The following is a 19,277-nucleotide window of genomic DNA, read 5'->3' as shown; positions in this document are numbered from 1 at the left end:
AGATCTGGGATGTTTAATACCATTTGCAGCATTAGTGTGTGGGGGGAGGGGGGGGGGTGCAGGAGACAGCTAAGAGACTGCTACCTCTCCACCACCGCTTCTCCATCTACTGATTCATTGGCCTAGTTGCGTGGATTCCAGCAGAGCTTCAGGTTTATGATGCTTGGAAAAAGTGTGGGTAACCAAATTGCAACTGACCCCAGGACAGCTGTGTGAGGCAGGGCTGGTGATAAAACTGCGCAGGCAGAGGGTGAGGCAAATCATAGGGGCTTTAAGGGGCTGCATTGGAAGGAGAGTCTCAAAGCTGAAATCCAGCCCTGGAATGGTGCTTGCTGCATTAGGTAAGTGAAGGAAAACAGCTGATAGACTCGAAACATCTGCAGCTCCTGACAAGGAGATTTGCCTGCTTACTTAAAATCCACAGATCACTGGACAGACGTGCAATGTTTAACACCTCACTTTTTTTTACTAAAAATAACTAATATTAAAGATAAATGTGCACTTACACTAACAAATATTAAATAGCACTAATATTTATATATTATATGATTTTATGTGACACAAATAATTTTCACTATTGTTTATAAATTTGAGGCTTATGCGTCATCTGTGAGTTTCTGCAGTCTTTCGGGCAAGCTCCAAAAAAATGTAACTGTTCATAGCCATCTAGTGAATAGCCATTTCACAAATGTGGAGGGCTTACTTATATATACAGTGTACAGTGTATATATATGTATATATATATATATATATATATATATATATATAGATAGATAGATAGATAGATAGATAGATAGATAGATAGATAGATAGATAGATAGATAGATAGATAGATAGATAGATAGATAGATAGATACTTTATTAATCCCAATGGGAAATTATATAAAATATATATCCATCCATCCATTTTCCAACCCGTTGAATCCGAACACAGGGTCACGGGGGTCTGCTGGAGCCAATCCCAGCCAACACAGGGCACAAGGCAGGAACCAATCCTGGGCAGAGTGCCAACCCACCACAGATATATATATATATATATATATATATATATATATATATATATAATTGTGATGGACAGTCAACGTCTTAGATGGCAGCAATGTATGTATAAAATATACATACACACTAGCTGTCCCCCGCGGCTCTGCCCATATATATATATATTATATATATATAATCTCTACTATAAAAAGAAATCCTGACGTTTACAAACGTTGGCGCTAAACACATGCAGAGCATGAAACCAGTGAAATTAGAAAGGCTCAAAAAAAAAAAAAAAACGGCGCTATACACATGTGGAGAAAGTTAAAGGATATGAAAGTAGGAAAATTAGAAAATATAAAAAAAGAAAGTAAAGATCGCAGTAGCGCAAACAAACAAACTGCCTTATTTAACTATGCACCAGTCTAACTTTGGTTTTGCACAATAATTACTACACTATTGCACCTTAACACTTAATTCTACTTTATTCACATAATTTTACTTATTTATTATGTTCTACTATACTGTTATCTTTCAATCTATGACTTTTTGTTAATTTAACTGATATTCTTCTAACTATGCACAGTTTTTGATAAGCGGATCAGGATGCATTTCACTGCATGTTGTCCTGTATAACTATGCATGTGACAAATAAAGAATCTTGAGAATTTCAAAAACGGAGTTTACCGCACATGCATTTATTGGTTACTTTGTTTGTGTATATATATTTATCTGTCTGCTTATTTAAAAAGCTACATTTACCCCAGGAGTCAAAAACGTTCTGTCTAGCCCTAGAGAAAAGCTGGGGTATCACCTTGGTAACCCCATGTACTTTTGGAACTGTGTGAGGAAAATAGCACGCCACCGCCATGCTTCACTGTGGGGACTGTATTGGACAAGTGATGCGCCACCAGTCAGGGCATATATATATATGTGTGTGTGTGTGTGTGTGTGTGACTGCTAAGGGTGTAGCACAGCCCCAAACATGAGCTTATTTCATTCAGCACAGTATCTTTAGACTGGTTCGCTTCCACAATTAACACAATACCAATCTTTCCTTTTTCTTCCTTCTTCCAAAATTCCCTCAGTGATTGCTGCCCTGCTTCAGTCTCAACTCTGACTCCCCAAGTGAGGTGAGGCAGCTAATTTTATCCTGGACCCGGGAGTACCACCAGTGCCAGGACCTTGCCCGAGGGAAGCACTTCCAGGTCCAATGGAAGCCTCCCAGAGAAAGGATAGTCCCTCCCTTTATTTCCCCCTCGTGACACTCAAATTTCATAGTCAAAATAGTGTGGCAGGAAATTCTGAAAATGTACCAGCAAATTCAATAAAACTGCAAGTAATATCATTTGTTTTTTAATTTGTATACAAATACTGGAATAACAAGTCCTGCAAGTCACCATTTTAAACAGTGTTGCCTATCAATCATGTGATATGTCGCACATAACGGCAACCAACACTGCAAATGTAAACAATATGGTCACATCATTAAAATAATGCTACATGATGGAATATGTCTATGCATCCACCCATTTTCCAAACTTGCTTTATCCTGAGCAGGGTTGCAGGGAAGATAGAGCCTACCCTAGGGCACAGGGTGCAACACGGGAACAACCCCTTGACAGGCCGTTAGTCCATCGCAGGATGAGCACACAGATACACACACGCATACACATTAGGGCCAATTTAGCACCACCAACCTATCTAATCTACATGCCTTTGGTCTGTAAGAGGAAACCAGAGCACCCAGAGGAAATTTTTCATGTATATGGGGCAAACATGAAAAAGTCCATGCAGAGAGGAGCCGGGATGTGAACCCTGGGATCCTTGTTGCAAAACAGCAGGACTGCCAGTGTGCCATTGTGTTTCCTGGTGGAATACTTTGAGAAAATAAATAAATAAATAAATCTTTTCAATACAAAAGTGTCCTCATGTCAAGCATAGATTTAGACATATCTATGTAATGGTAACACATGTATCAGTAAAGATGGGTTCACCTTTTACCATCAAAAAGAACCAAAAACAGTAGAATGAAGTCTTGTTTGAGTCTCACCGTCAATAGGTATTCCACTGCCCGGTCTGGATTGTTGAAGCTCGCTCTCAAAGCTGCAATCACCTGTTCCCTCTCATAGCCCATTGACATGATCTCGGTGACCAGGTTTTCATAGGCTTGTCCTGTAACTAAATATGCGCAAAAAAAAAAAATAAATGTCTGAGACTCCATCTGCATGAGGTGCATTAATACTGTATAAGACATTTCAAAGGCAGGAGAGTACAGGCATCATGCATTGCAATTTTACAAACACCCCACCCTCCCAGTACCAAAAGTACGTCTTATATTCTATGGGGGAATTTTATACTGTAGAACTCACTCACTGTAATTGTTTTTTTGTGTCCAGGGAGTTTGAAATAAGTACCAACTGGGGCAGTAGGGTGTGTGCAAAGATACTTGCTTCAATAAGAAAGGGGGCAATTAATATGGAGCTGCCCACCTATACAGGATACCTTGAAATCAGCCATGTCTGCCATTAACTACATTTTGGGGCACTACTGCTGTACATGTTATGATATGGCCTCTTTTAAAAATTTTTTGAATGTTTTTTATGTCTTCTAGGCTAAAAGTGTCTCCTAATGGTTTGTTTTTCTTTACTTATGCTGATGATCAAGTTCGTTTTTACTTTCAAAGTGCACATACGATTTCTGAAAATCGATCCTGCCACACCCTTACTGTTTAGTATGGGTGGTGCTATTTTGTGTCTTTAAGTGTTTCTACTGTAATTCTACCTAAGAATGACTAGGGCGTGCGGTGTGTGATGTCATCAACACAACTGTATAAAGGCAGAATTTATTTTCTGCTTTCTTTAATGTTAACTGATAAAAGAAATTATTGCTACGAATGATCAACTCCCGAGTTTTGTCCTTGATGACAGATAACAAAACTGTCTAGGAATTCACAGAAGTATTTCAGCTTCTGGTCCCTTATTCTGTGTTTTCTGACTTTCATCATACTTGGCTGAACAGAATAAGCTTTTATTTACACTGAGATGCAAAGAATAAATAAAATGGGAAGAGGTCATGCAGTAAGTATGCAAAAAGAAAAGGAGTCACTTACTTTAAATCATGAGGTGTCAAGAAGTAATAAAGGGCATTCATGTACCCCTATTTATCATAGTAGGTGCCAAATAAAAATTCCTTGGTTATTCTTCGTAAAAAATGGTAAGTAGTAGCTATTACTAGGTTGTAATAACTTCAAAAGGGAACTGCATTGAGCATGTGGCACTAAACCAGTTTAACTCTTTGGAAGCTTCATTTTTTTGTTTCATCAAACTTCTTTTTATTACCCATTTTGTGAAAAACATAAAACTAACAAAACAGCGTTTCAGCAGCACTTTCCTCCAACAGGTCAAAATCCTCATCTGACAGTGCAGAATCCCAAGTCATCGACAGTACACATCTCTGGCAGTGGATTTCTTTTGACGAGAGTGGCTGCCGGCATTTGACGCCATACAGTAGTCAAAATCGAAGGCGATTCATCTTTATCTCGTGGTTTTTGTTGCCATCTAGTGGATAAAACTATACAATACAGTCTAGGTGGTTTTCCTTGGAGGTTAGCATTCAGTTCTTTCTTTATGTGTCAACTATTGTCAACACCCACCTTGAAAATGTTAAAAAGCTATTTATTTAACCTGAAAAAGCAGTAGTGATAAGAGTGGAATTTATTTACTTAATTATAAGCTTAAAAAATGGGGCATTTATCAATTAGATGGCGCTAAATAAAAAGGTGGTTATTTCCCTGACAAGTGGTAAATAATAACTACTTGGTGTCTGAAACAAAAAGTGCGAGGTAATAAAGAGAATTTATTTAGACTAATAGATCACGGTTAATAGGAAAGGTTATTTACTAAAGAATAACTTCTGTGTTTTTAAATCCAATTTATCTCTTCTCAAATATGACATATACAAGTATGCATTTCTCACACAAAATTGTGTTTAAAGTTATGCATTTTCCTATAAGTATTAAAAAATACACAGCCTGTCCTGTCATTTTATAATGGAAGCCATGGGGTACAAGAAAACAAAAGCCTAAAAGCCTACCGAATATGTCCATTTTGAAGCGCAAAAAGTTTTGATATAAGAAAGCAGGCCTTCCATTCTTTTGATGTATGTTTGTGACAACAAAAGGATATTTATTGCACATTCCTGGTACTACTTTTACTTTCTCATATACAAAGTATAGGGAAAGTATTGGAATTGTCCAAAAATTCGATTTTGAGATTTTAATGAATCTCGACATTTTAGACCTTCCTGAGTCCGAAGATACCACTTTTGGAACTATGTTTGTGTGTCTGTGTATGTAAACATGATAACTTGAGTTCACTTTCACTTAGGTCAACCAAATTTTGCATACAAGTATTAGATACAAAATGTAGGTTTCTATCAACTTTTGAGCTATTTCTGCTATCTCGAAGTGGTACTTTTTCTGAAATGTTTCCCCAAAAATATTAAAAATTTGATAATTTCACATTATATTATAAATAAAGCATGACGTTCTAAGCATTTTTTGTACTTTTGCATTTTTTTCGAAAAACGACCAGTTTTCGAGATAATCGCAATTTTCTGCGTGACGTTCAAATGGTAATACAGTACATGCATTTTTCAGAACGTTGTTAGGTTTACGTAAATTAAACTTTGCATACACGTATTTTTTTACACACATTACTAAAGTTTCTTGCAACTTTTGATCCACTTCTGCTTACTGAAAATGGTAATTTACCTGAATTGTTCGCCAAATTATTATGGTAAATTTTTTATTCATGTGGCTGCAGAGTCCAATTTATTCAACTTTACTTTTATAATAATTGTTCAATAAATTATGAATTTGATTTGATTTGTTGTTGATGGTTCTTTAATGTACATAATATAAAAATATCATTGTCTTGCGGTTTACTCCTCGTATATCCATCCCCATATCTGAGTATACGAGAAAGTCGAGGGGAGACCACTAACGTTTTTTTTTTTGAGGGAAGGATACGTTTTCTCTTCACTTGTGCGATAGGATGAGGAGTGCTCACATAAATACAGAAGTAAATCGATACGATACGAAGCATGTGGCAGGAACAGTTTAATGTGATTTTCTCTTCTGAGAGGAACACATGCACTTGGGGTAAAAGGTTGTTAGCCGGTCTTCTTTTGTAATTGTTGAATCTCATAATATTGTTTTTATGTCTGAAAATGACATGTTTAAGCTAATCTCAAGACATGGATCAATGCTCTGTGACTTTTTTTAGCTTGAAAAATGGACGTATTCTGTGAAGTTTTTAGGCTTTCGTTTTCTGGTCAGGAACCCATGCCCGATGACTTCCAGTATAAAATGCCAGGGCAGACTATGTATATTTTAAAACTGATAAGAGAGCGCTTAACTTTCGAACATAGTTTTACATCGCAAACGCATGTATACCATGTTTGTGAAGTAATAACTTGAAAAATAACGCACTTATCCTTTAATGGAATTAGATTCTGAACACTTACAGTAGACAGGTAATGTTGTGAATTATTTTCATCTGTGATTTGTGGATGAAATATTCTCTTGTTTCACCACCATTTTTTTAGGCATAAGACAAAATTTTGTTTTATCGAATTTTGAGATGCAAAATACTGAAATACGAAACATGGCTTTGCATTGTGTGTTGTACAACACTGCAACAAATGAAATGAAATGCAAAGGCAAACGAAAATGTCTTTCGTCATTTAAAAATCTAATCGTAAAATAAGTTCTAAAGTATAGTATGCCAACTGATTGCATTTTTCCAGAGTCGTTGTTCACAGTCTGTGTAATGATGTGAAGGTGAAAGTTGGCACACAAGTTTCAATGTACAGTAAGTGAAGGTGAGCTGTGACCACAGGTTAAATGTTTCACACACACACGCTCTTAATTTAATCATTTGCTTCCTCAGACGAGTATGGCTAATTGAGACTATGCATCACTACATCCATCAGCTTGTCTTCGACCCAACCTCTATTGGGACTGACATTGTGTAAACTTAGTATTGTACTGGAACAGTTACCGCGATGTGCTCAGATGCTACTGGGAGGAGCAAGCTGCAGTCACTACAGCTCTCACGGGTTGTGGATGTGAGAACATAACACCTTCCACTGATCCTGGTTCAGAAACAATGAGGAATTATACAGCAATGGATCTCCCATTGCTTTCAGTCCTCTAGCATGGGGAAGAAGGAGAGCAGCCACATTCCCAGTGCCTGCTTGCTTTTCTGGTCATTACCGGTCAAAAGTTTTAGAACACCTTAGGTTTTCCACTTTTTCTTCAGATTTAATCAGATGAAATGCAATGAATGACCTAAACTGGTGAAAAGGTAAACAGTAAACTGCCAGAAGTTTAAATTTAAAGTCTAGGTTAGCAAAAACCGAAAAAAGAGAAATTTCAGAATTTTACAAACTGGCCTTCTTCAGAGAACAACTAATAGGTCACAGCCTACTGATGTACTGCAGCAATTGAAGTAAATGAAGCCAAACAATTTGCACAAGTGTCCCAACTTCAGTTAATTACTTAAAAACCCTCTGTCTGTCTTAAAGCAGAGCTGGAATAGCCTTTGTTACTACAGTCTCTGAAGTACAACTTGGACAATATTCCAGTGATAATGGCAAGAGAACGGTAATTAAAAAATTAAATCAGACAGAGCAGGGTTACCCTTAGAAGTGTAGGCCTTTCATTAGAGAAATTGCAAAAAAATATCAAATTGTCAGTGAGTCCAGTGGTGTCCTACACAATCCAAAAGCAACTGGAAAATAGAAGAAACTCTGATAGGAAGTCAAAGTCACAAGCCAATCCAAAGGCAAGTTTCTGAGGGTCACCAGCTTACACAACACTTTCAGGATCAGCTTAATAGTGCAGGTCAAAAAAAGCAAATGTCACTTTCTATTGTGAAGAGGAGACTTCACAGTAAGAAAGCCATTCCTTAAAGGACAAAATAGGGCCTTGAAATACCTGCTGTGGACTACTGCAGACTGGAAGAAAGTCTTATGGAGTGATGAATCAAAATTTGAAATCTTCGGTTCACGCGGGGGGTTTGTATGCCATTGAGTTAGTGAAAGTATGGCTCCTGAATGTGTGACACCAACTGTGTGGTGGTCTGGGGTTCTTTTGCTGGAGGTGATGTTGGTGACTTGCACAGTGTGACTGGCATTCTGAATCAAAAGGGCTACCACAGCATTTTACAGCAACATGCAATACCTTCTGGTCGGAGTCTACTAGGTCAGGGGTTCATCTTACAGTAAGACAAGGACCTAAAACATATCTCTAGGCTATGTCAGAAGTATGTTAAAATGAAAGAACAAGAAAGCACACTTCAAACCATGGACTGGCCAGCACAGTCTCCAGACTTCAACCTCGCTGAGTTAGTTTGGGATGAACCGGACAGAAGGGTGAAAGGAAAGCAACCTACAAATGCAACACATTTGTGGGAACTTCTGGAACAATGTTGGAAAGAGCTTTCTGACCAATATTTGATTTCCCTGTGTGAATTTGGCTGTTATATCAGCAAAAGGTGGCTACTTTGACAAAGCAAAAATTTGAAAAAAAATTTGTACACATAATGATTTTTTAACTTATTTTTTCACTTGCCATTGTTTGTTTTATCCCTTTATTTCACAAAACACTAAAACATTAAATTGCGTGTATTTCCATAAAAACTGAGAAAACTGAGGTGTTCTAAAATATATGATCAGTAGTAAACATTTTGACGGATGGCCGAGGCCTCCCTGGGTTGCAGCGGTGCTTCAGACTCCCCCAGGGCTTCATGGGGGTTGGAGTTCTGTGCAGCCCTGTTGGGTTCCGCAGACGCTGCCAGGGGGTGCTGCAGCAGGAGCTGCTGGACCCTTCTGGGCATTAGTTTCGCCACACCCAGAAGTGCAGCTGGATGTCGGCAATCAAACACCTAGAGCACTTCCGGGTGCCCAATAAAAGGGGCCAGCAACCACCACTCAGCGGCCAGAGTCGGATGGAGGAGGACAAGGTTGCCTGTGAGGAGTGGTGGTGTAGAGAGAGAGCGCGTTTGGTATTGGTGCTTTGGGACTATGTTGTGGCTGGGGGACTGAATGTTTTTTTTTTTTTTTGTTAATATTTTTATTTTATTAATTTTTATTGTAATCATTCCATACAAACAGATCAATTTATAACCCAACAAATTTGAAGACAAATCAAACCCCACCCCTGAGAAGGAGAGCTTAGCTAAAGGAAAATTGCTTAAGGCTTTTTAATAAGGCAACATTAAACAAAAGAAAGGGAGAAGTAAATATCTATGTAAATAAGAAATGGAGAAGGGAGTTAAATGCGATAATAGTTATTTCTCTTATTCTAAAATAATATTGATTAAATCCTGCCAGGTTTTGAAAAAATTTTGTACAGATCCTCTAACTGAAAATTTGATTTTTTCCAATTTCAAATAATATAAAACATCGGTTTCCCACTGACTTATCAGAGGAGAATTAGGATTCTTCCAATTTAACAAAATAAGTCTGCGTGCCAAAAGTGTAGTGAATGCAATCACAGTTTGCTTGTCCTTCTCCAATTCAAGTCCATCTGGAAGAACACCGAACACAGCTGTTAATGGGTTAGGAGGGATTGTGATACCAAGGCTGTCTGAGAGGCACTTAAAAATTTTTGTCCAAAATGATGTTAGTTTGGTGCAGGCCCAGAACATGTGACCCAGTGAGGCAGGAGCTTGGTTGCAGCGTTCGCAGGTTGGATCCTGCCCTGGAAACATTTTGGACAGTTTTAAGCGAGACAGATGGGCTCGATATATAATTTTTAGTTGACTAATTCTATGCTTTGCGCATATAGAACTCGAGTGAATTCTCTGCTTTGCTACCTTCCACTCCTTTTCTGATATATTGATTAAGAGATCTTCTTCCCAATGTCCTCTTGGATCTTTGAAAGGTAGGGACTCTAATAAGATTTTATATATTGTGGAAATAGTGTTTGTTTCCTCGAAATTGAGCAGTATTTTTTCCAGCATTGTGGAGGGTGCAAGGTGGGGGAAATCGGGCAATTTCTGTTTAACAAAATTTCTAATTTGAAGATAGTAAAAGAAATGTGTAGCTGGGAGGTTGAATTTTGAACGTAATTGTTCAAAAGATATAAATATGTTGTCTATATAAAGATCTCTGAGCATTTTAAACCCACAACTTTTCCAGGTATTAAAAACTGGATATACTTGCGAAGGTTGAAAGAGGTGGTTCTCTTGCAGAGGTGCCACTGATAAAAGATTTCCATTTTAAAATGCTTTCTAATTTGGTTCCATATTCTGAGTGAGTAAAGCACAATTGGGTTATTAGTATATTTGCGATAGCTTTCATTTATTGGAGAGCAGAGCAGGGAATATAAAGAAGTACTACAGGATTTTACTTCTATTGCGGACCAAGCCTGTGTATGTTCATTTATTTGTGTCCAGGTTTTTATGGCTTGTATGTTTGCTGCCCAGTAATAAAACTGAAAATTAGGTAAAGCCATGCCACCTTCTGCCTGAGGTCCTTGTAGGGTCGCTCTTCAGATACGTGGGTGTTTTGAGTTCCAAATGAATGAGGTTATTATTGAATCTAACTGTTTAAAAAAAATTATTAATTGATATATATTGGAATGTTTTGAAATAAAAAGAGAAGTTTAGGAAGGATATTCATCTTAACAATGGGGGACTGAATGTTAATTTAGAAAACAAAAGGATTTTGGTCCTGCACCAAATTAACATCATTCTGGACCAAATCTTTAAATGCCTATCAGGTAGCCTTGGTGTCACAATCCCTCCTATTCCACTAACAGCTGTGTTTGGTGGGCTCACAGACAGGCTTAAAGTGGAGAAGAACAAACAAACTGTGATGGCCTTTACTTCACTATTGGCACGTAGACTTATTTTGCTCAACTGGAAGAATCCTCACTCTAGTTCTAAGTCAGTGGGTAACTGGTGTTACAAACTATTTGAAACTGGAAAAAATCAAATTCTCACTTAGAGGATCTGCGCAAAACGTTTTCAAAACCTGGCAGGATCTAATCAATAATATTTTACAATAAGCATTTTAACTGAGGAAGCGAATTCTCTCCCCTCTTTTACTCCATTTATCTTTATTCATTTATTAATTTATCTATTTACTTATTTTTTACTAGTTTTAGGTTTTACTCTGCTGGCCTAGCTCACTTTCTCAGGTGTTGGGGTTGATTTGTTTCAAAACGTTATTTGTATGGAATCCTATTTGTTTTTAATAAAGTCAATAAAATCCAAACAAAAAGAAAAAATGTTAATAAAATATGTTATTTAATCCTTAAAAAAACAAAAAAAAAGGATCAGTTTAAATTTGGATGGTTTTGCACCACAGTAACCTTATATTATGGGCTTATAGCATAATCATTGTTGCAAGTACAGAGAAACAGTACCTGCACCTGCTAATTAACAAGCACAACAGGCATGTTATTATACTATCAAAACATTTTTTTAACATTTAAGATTACTTTATTTTAATAAAAAACTAAATGCTTGCAAAATGTTATGCTAAATCTGTGCACTAATTTGAATTGATTTTGCAGTGTTTTGATTTATTTATGTTTAAAGCTAAAAATTTCATATACAGGTAGTCCCCGAGTTATAGACATCCGACATACGACTTACGAATTGGGCCACAGCTGCTCCTTCATCTGTCTGGGGGACGCGACGCAGGCTCCTCAGTAACTGCCGCTCTGTCATCTCTGGCCTGGGGACACTGCAAGCGGTGGTTGGAGGGGGGGGGGCGGTTTCGCTGCTCGCACAGTGTAGTGTCCCTCTGGCGGCTCCGCTTGATGAATGGCGCGGTGGGAGCCGCACCCCATTCATTCTCAGTGGGCGGCTGGGTGCGCAGCAAGAGGTAACCCGGGGTCCATAGTCACCAGGGCCGCAGCTACCACTCGTGTGCAGGATGGAGGCTTGATGGGGCAGTTTGCTGCCTACCCACCACGCCGACGCAGCTACAGATCCTGACCGGACGGAGGCTGGATGGGGCAGAGGGGGGCGTTTCACTGCCCATCCACCCCACAGCCTTGCAGTGTCCCTCGAACGGCTGCCCCATTTGTTGTCAGTGGGCGGCTGGTCATGCTGCAAGCGGTGACCCGGTTGTGGCTGAACGGAGGCCACTGAGGGTGAATGGGGCAGCAGGGGGCAGCAATGTAGTGTGCCTCAGGTGGCTGCTTGTTGAATGGGGGCGGTGGTGGGAGATTCACTACCCACCTTTGGCCGCACCCTGTTTGCTCTCAGTGGGCTGACGCTGCAGGCAGCATTCTGTATGCAAGTGGAGGTGACTGTGTGGTGGGCGGGTGGTGAACTGCCCCCATTCATTCTCAATAGCAAGCCTGCTTGTACTGTTACGCACATAGCAGGAAGTTGCCTCTCATCAGTACACCAGATGTGCTGACGAGGGGTGCCATCCTGCTGTGATAGCGTGTACAGTGCTGTGCAGAAGAGCTCGTCTTAACCTTTTGTCTTCACCCTTCAAGAATGTCTCTGAAACACAAATCTGATGCAAGTGCTGGTGATACAGTAAAGAAGAGAAAAACCATCACCATTGAAAATAAAGTAGAAATAATAAAAAGGTCAGAGAGAGGTGAAACTCCATCATTCATTGGCAGAGCACTTGGTTACAGTCGGGTCAACAATAGCATTTATTAAAAATAATGTACCTGTTCCAACTTGCATACAAATTCAACTTAAGAACAAACCTACAGTCCCTATCTCGTACGTAACCCGGGGACTGCCTGTAGTGGAAATATTGCAATAGTAATTGTATTGTGGAATAAGTATATGGTCTCATGCCTACTACTTGCATCTCACTATGGTTTTGTATAGTGGAGAATTCATTCATGTCAGTGGTTCTATTATTTAGTTACATCAATTGCTTACATTTATTTTGTACCATCTTTTATGCCATGTATAACTGTCATAGACATTGCCATTAGTTGTTTTGTCACCTTGGTTAAGACTTCCTGGATGACATCAATTAAGTGTTGATATCCAAAAAAAAAAAAAACCCTTTAGGCTGACTGCCATCCGAGATTGCGGATAACCAAAGACATTGGTTAGATTTATTTTATTTATTCTCGGGTTATTTTTTGACTTTGATTTTTGGTTAAAGTTGTGGAGTTAGACAACAGTTTCTTTAAATTCTCAGTCTTGATCTTTGCTTTGGTTAATGACTACATCTCTTTTTCTGGTTCTATTTTTTTTCCTTCCTCTTGTGCTGATTCTTTGTTTTTTTTTTTTAAATGAGTGATTCCGAGACGAGACATTTATACTGTGACATGTGCAGCTTGCAAGTGGAAGTTAAATACCTGAACAAAAAAAAAAAATGGACCAGAAGAAGACCTGTAGTCAGAGATGTGATGTGGCAGCATCTGTGAAAAATAAACGTGGAGTACAAGATAATATAAAATAAACCTTAAACAATAAAATAGCTGTAAATATAAACTACTACTGACAAAAGATGAATTCTCCACTATTCAAAACTTCAGTGGGTTGCAAAATATGGTGGTGAAGCATGATGACATATCGACAACAAATCGCTAATGAAAACGATTCACAACCGGTGCTTTTAATTTAAACTGACATACAGTAGTAGCAGGTAATCAGTGGGTTTGGATAAAATAATGGGAATGGCACAAGAAAACAGTAGCTTAACTTTGAATTAGCTAAATTCACGATTATGAATGCAGCTGCAGAGGCGGCTCCTATTACGCTGATCGCCAGTTACAAGTACTGTATGTCAGCCATAAAAGAAGTCAGACGATTAACATTTTGATGAGGGAGTTTTCAAAGCAACATGAGGCAGCTAACAAAAGATTAAAGGGTCAGTGCAGAAATCGTAGGGGCATCAGTCACAAAAACTGCAAAATGATTTCATGTATAATGAGTGCATAAAGCAAACATGGACAAGAAGGTGCCGGCAAAGAGACGCGGTGGTGTCATGTCAAAACCCGCTGACAGGGACGGACGGACACTTCACTAGATAAAGTACGGCTTCAAGAATCAGCACTTCAGTGAATCAGTCTCAACAAAACTGGACATCGTTGAGGATGTTGTTCTGATGATTTAGGTTTTCCCAATTTCTTACATCAGGACAGATTTAGCGTTTTGAGAAAGGATGCCTTCAACCCGCAATGTTTGGTGCAAAACCATGGTGGGTGATCTATAATGGTAATCGTAGCCATTTTTTGGGAGTCATTAAGTCTAGTGATTGTTGTTGCATGGTTGGTCCTATAACAGCCAAGGAACATGAGGCCATTTTCTTTATTTGCCCAGTCATGCAGGAGATGTATTTATTAGTCGATGTCTCTACCGGTGTAAACAAAGGTTTCTCTGACATTGAAGCTCTGACGCCCACACTCCTCCTTGCACACACAGAGAACTCATTGGATAACTGCAGATACCTAATATTGACGCTGCCTCTTCTAAAAGACTGAAGTCTTCTTCTGAACCTCTAAAAAAAAAAAAGAAAAACAAAACAAAACAAGAAAACACAAGAAAGGAAGCCAGTGCCAGGAATCCTTTGCCGAGCCCGCGCCACCCGAAGGATGCAATTCATCAAGCACTCACCTGGAAGGCGCCTCTGCCTCTTCTGGTGGCTGCTCCTCCGTCTCTGGGAGTCGGACAGACGATTCAGTGCTGGAGGCTGGCGGGGTGATGAGGGGTGTCACCTCAGCCGGCTGGATCACTTCAGGAGGTGTACTAGAGGGCAAAGGTGTGGCATCCCCTGGCAAGTCAATTGCTGCTACGGGAACGCTAGCCACGTCTGGCAAGGGGGCAATAGGAGGAGGGGGGAGGAGGCGGAGCTACAGGAGAAGCTTTTGCCTAGTGGAGGGAAAAAGAAGATGGAGAAGTTATAGATCACAGACAGACAGAGAGCACCCCGCTTACTTTATTAAGACAATCACAGGTGCTGTGAAATATCAAATTGTAACATAAAGCGGTATTTAATGGTCCTTGACTAGCTGTACAGCATGCCGCCAGTTTTAGATAGATGAAGAAGAAGACTTCAAGACTGAAGAAACAGCAATGTCAGGACATTTCCAATGGGAGACACACAGCAACATAAATAAGGTCCTGTCAGTCACAGACTTCAATTACATAACCTTTAGCGAGTCAGAGCAGCTGCTGCACGCTCCCGTGACCAATAAGTTGTGTAGTATGACATCCCCAGCAGCTCGGTCCAATCGATCTGCAACTCACCCTACCAATGAAAGCTCATCAGCAAGTTCAATGCATACAACGCAGTTGTGAGGAATAAGGACTGGTGGCTGTTTTGTACCTGACAGACATTAAGATAGACTTTTCTGTCTGACGTCTCGTCTTTTACGTATCATGACAAAATGGAATAAAAGAAACGTAATTGGGCTGTCGCAAAGAAGGGACTAGCGCGTGATACTTTGGAAATGTGGGGCAGTGCTGGAGAGTCATCAGGGAGCCATCCAATTTGTCATCCCCTGCAATTTCTTGTCATGTAATCTGATATCCTCAGGAAATGAGATCAACTACTGTAGTCATCAAGTTTAATAATAATAATGATAATTCTTTACATTTATATAGCACTTTCCTCATTCCTCAAAGAGCGTTAGTGAGTGGGGAGCCACTTCAACCACAATGATTATGCAACAGCAGCTATTTTTGCACCAGTATGCTCACCACACATGAGCTCTTAGGTAGTGAAGGGGTGAGAGAGAAAGCTAATTACAGACAGTGGACGATTAGGGGGCCAGGATGACTAGGCCGTGGTGGGCAATTTAGCCAGGACATTGGGATACACCACTCAGGAAACTTTTATGACCACAGAGAGTCAGAACCTTGGTTTTATTTCTCATCCAAAGGACGGCAACATTTTTACAGCATAGTGTACCCATCACTGCACAGGGCCACTGAGATCCACATATAGTCCTCAGGGTAAGCGCCCCCTGCTGGCCTGACCAACACCTCTTCTACCAGCAACCCAAGCTTCCAAGCTTTTCCTAGATGGACACCCATTCAAGTATTGACATGGCCCCGAACGTGCTTAGCTTCAGGTGGATGACCTGTTCTGAATGAACCCTTCCAGCTTGAAGCAGTGTAATGTGACGCCAGTTTTAGCTGAAACAGAAATGGTTGAAAGGGAAAGTCTTGAAAGAGAAGGAAAGGACCAGGAGATGAACTAGAGGGGAGAAAGGAATGAAGGAGAAAAAGATTGTGGAGAGGGATTTGGTCATATAGGGCTACCAATTAGCAGCAGGAGGACAATCCCAGAATGCGTGGAGAAAAGTGTACAAGAATTTGCGAAACTGTTGGAAAAGTCTGTTTCATGAAACTTACTAAAAAGGGTGTTTTGGTGTATTTAAAGATTTTTTTTGGAGGGTTAAAGAAAGTAACTCTTTAAGGGAGTTGACAACACTGCACAACCCTTTTCAACCTGTATATTACTTAGAAAAGGGTGTGGCTGAAAAAATACCTTTTGCAAACATGGCTAAACACAACCCACAATGACATAAACTGATATAGTCTTGGAGAAAAACTAATCTAGCAAAGCATTAAAACTGTTAGCCAGATTAGTTGTGACAAAATGCATCACCTGTGGTCTTAGATGGGATCCCACATTGGCCATTTCAAAACTTCAATCAGTCCCACTGCACTCCTGCTGCATGATGGGAACTAAATTCCCCATGACAGGGCTGGTTTTTGAGCTGCTGCTTCCATAACAACCTCCATTCCTAATTGTTGTGAACTAGGAGTCATAAGAGTTCCAAAGCACTTCCAATAATACCCACTAGAGAGGGATATCACCCTTAAACCCAGGCTAGTAATAAGGGAAAACATTGAAACTTTATTTTATACTAGCTGTGTAAGCCCGTGCTGTAAAAAGCCCGGGGTCCTAGAAACTATTGAAATGGTCAGAAAAAAAACTGAAATGCAGAGTCGGCAGTTTGGTTTTGCAGATGTGCTCGCCCCCCTTGTCTATCAGCAGCTAAGCGAGTTTCTCTCTCCTCGGAGGTTTCGTTTTGCTGATGTGCTTGCCTCGCTTGTGTATTAGCGACTAAGCGAGTTTGTCTCCAACTCGTTAACTTGGGACTGCCTTGCCAGTTCTTTCAGCTTTATGCTGTAGCTACACACTTCCGGGCCGGACAGACAGACACACACACTTCCATGCGTAGACGACTAAGCGAAGAAGAAAGAGTAGTGTGTCGAAAAGAGACCCCAAAGCATTGGAGAGAAATTAATGCAAAAATGAAAGCAAAAAAGAAGCAAAAATAATCTATGCGCAAATTCTGAGAGATTTAACCATGCCCGGGGCCAGAAAAAGACAAAGTAGAATGTCGTAAAGAATTCAAAAACGTTGGCGTGATACACATGCAGAGCAGGTTAGTGATTTACTAGGGGGCTCTGCCCCCTGCTCGCTTTCCTCGCCAACCCCTGGTATTGGGTAACCCGAAATACATTGATGTATGTATGAGATATATTGGAGTGTAAAGGTGTAGATGACGAACAAAGGAAGTAAAGAACCCATAGCATGGCACATTAGAAAGATTTATTGGAATATTTCTTTATACACAACATTTGTAGTAAAGATGGTGTGTTGTCCTTGAATGAGGTTTCCTTGGTATGGAGTATGTACAACTTTAACTTTAATGTCAGATGAACGCCGAACTCTTGAGAAGGCTATATAAAGTTGTCCATGTCCAAGTACAGGCTCAGAGAGGTATATGCCAACTCTGTTCATGGTTTGTCCTTGGGATTTGTTGATTGTCATGGCAAATGCAGGTTTAATGGGAAATTGGCGTCGTTAAAGTGTAAAAGGTAATTCCAGGTCAGAACTTGTAAGGTCAACTCTAGGAATCAAAACAGTATTGTTAGAATGTGATCCTGTAAGTACTTTTGTAGACTTAGCTAATGGGTGACTGTGTATGACTTTCAGCAACGTTTTCTCATTATCAGCTCTGTGTATTGCTTGTTGTCAGGAAGGGTCATTCGTTGATAGATTGTGACTTCTGGATCTAACACGTAGATTTGTGCATATTTGCGTTCGTGATTTGGTTCAGGGTGCACTGTTCCAATCCAAAGTAATATTTGTCCACATACGCGAATGCAGTATGGGCCATTGCCAGCTGGTGGCCTGATATTCACCCCGGTAGATGCAAAAGCAAATGAACTATTGTAGGATCCAATGCAGTCCATAAAGTTTTTTACTTTCGGGTACATTGTTAGTTAGAAGCTTCCGTAGATATTCAGGAAAGTCATCTAAAGGAGGCAGTCTAACCTGACCCTTTTGACAACAAGGTGTAAACTCATTAGTTGTATTGCCAGTTGTTTCTTCAGGGAAGTTAAGTGAATGACAATGACAGCAAATGATATTCATTAATCCTAATGAAAGTTCACTAATAGTAGAATCATTACAGAATGCGTTGTCAGCTAATTGGCGGAATTGTTTAGCGGCTGTTTGTCATTCCTTTCTTTGCCGTTTATCTATTGCCTCTGCTGTTTGAGAGGCGCGTTGTAGGCGCCTGCGTTCATTAATTGTATTCAGGCGGGCTTGTTTGTGTATCTCCGTCAGTTGTGGTCTTTTGTTTTGAACCCCTGCCTGCTTTGCTTCCGCAGTTTCAGACACGCGTTGTAGGCGTCCATGTTCATTGTATTTGTCCATGCGGGCTCGTTTTTGTAGCTCCATTAGTCGAGCTGTTTGGTTTTGGAGCCGAGACAGTTTTGCTTCCGCGGTTTCAGACGCGCGTTGTAGGCGCCTACGTCTATTGTTTTTATCCATGCGGGCTCGCTTTTGTAGCTCCGTTAGTTGAGCTGGATCGTTTTGGAGCTGTGACCGTGACTCCATTAGTTATCCGTTGTCTACCGTTAGTAATATGGATAATTGCACTTACTGTTAATACGGAGCGTTTTCTGTGGTTGTACTGTTAATAATGCATCACTGTAATGTGATTCACATATGCTATATGGTTTGGACGTGTGAGGATGCCGTATGTTTAATACGGAGAGTTCGTTTAGTCTTATTACCCGGACCATGCTGTGTGGTGTGGATGTTTAGTTCAGAAGCGCTATGTCTCCTGCGTCCATCGCCGTGTACCTGGGTCCGTGCCTTTCGGTTTACCATTCTCGGTTAGTAATATGGATGAAGTAGGAAAATTCAAAAGTCTCAAAAAATGATAGTAAAGATTGCATTACCGCAAACAAATGGAAATTACTTGGTGAAATAACAGAACAGCAAAAAGAGATCGAATAGTGTTTGAGGATGTCTGGGGG

The 19,277-nt window shown here is 39.9% G+C and overlaps 1 protein-coding gene across 1 annotated transcript in view; it reads right to left on the bottom strand.

Moving 5' to 3' along the window:
* The window catches only part of rad23ab (RAD23 homolog A, nucleotide excision repair protein b), a 61,319-nt gene that overhangs the window by 17,201 nt on the left and 24,841 nt on the right, over nt 1-19,277 (bottom strand). Inside the window, exons 4-7 of the mRNA XM_051935424.1 lie at nt 14,942-14,946; nt 14,604-14,839; nt 14,438-14,487; nt 3,035-3,162 (exon numbers count right to left, since the gene is read on the bottom strand). Coding sequence (XP_051791384.1) covers nt 3,035-3,162; nt 14,438-14,487; nt 14,604-14,839; nt 14,942-14,946 — 419 coding nt within the window. The remainder of the gene's footprint in view (nt 1-3,034; nt 3,163-14,437; nt 14,488-14,603; nt 14,840-14,941; nt 14,947-19,277) is intronic.

Source organism: Erpetoichthys calabaricus, chromosome 12 (assembly GCF_900747795.2).
Source record: "Erpetoichthys calabaricus chromosome 12, fErpCal1.3, whole genome shotgun sequence".
NCBI classification, from domain to species: domain Eukaryota; kingdom Metazoa; phylum Chordata; class Cladistia; order Polypteriformes; family Polypteridae; genus Erpetoichthys; species Erpetoichthys calabaricus.
Note: the sequence above shows the minus strand (reverse complement) of the source record. Positions and strands in the feature narration are given on the sequence as shown.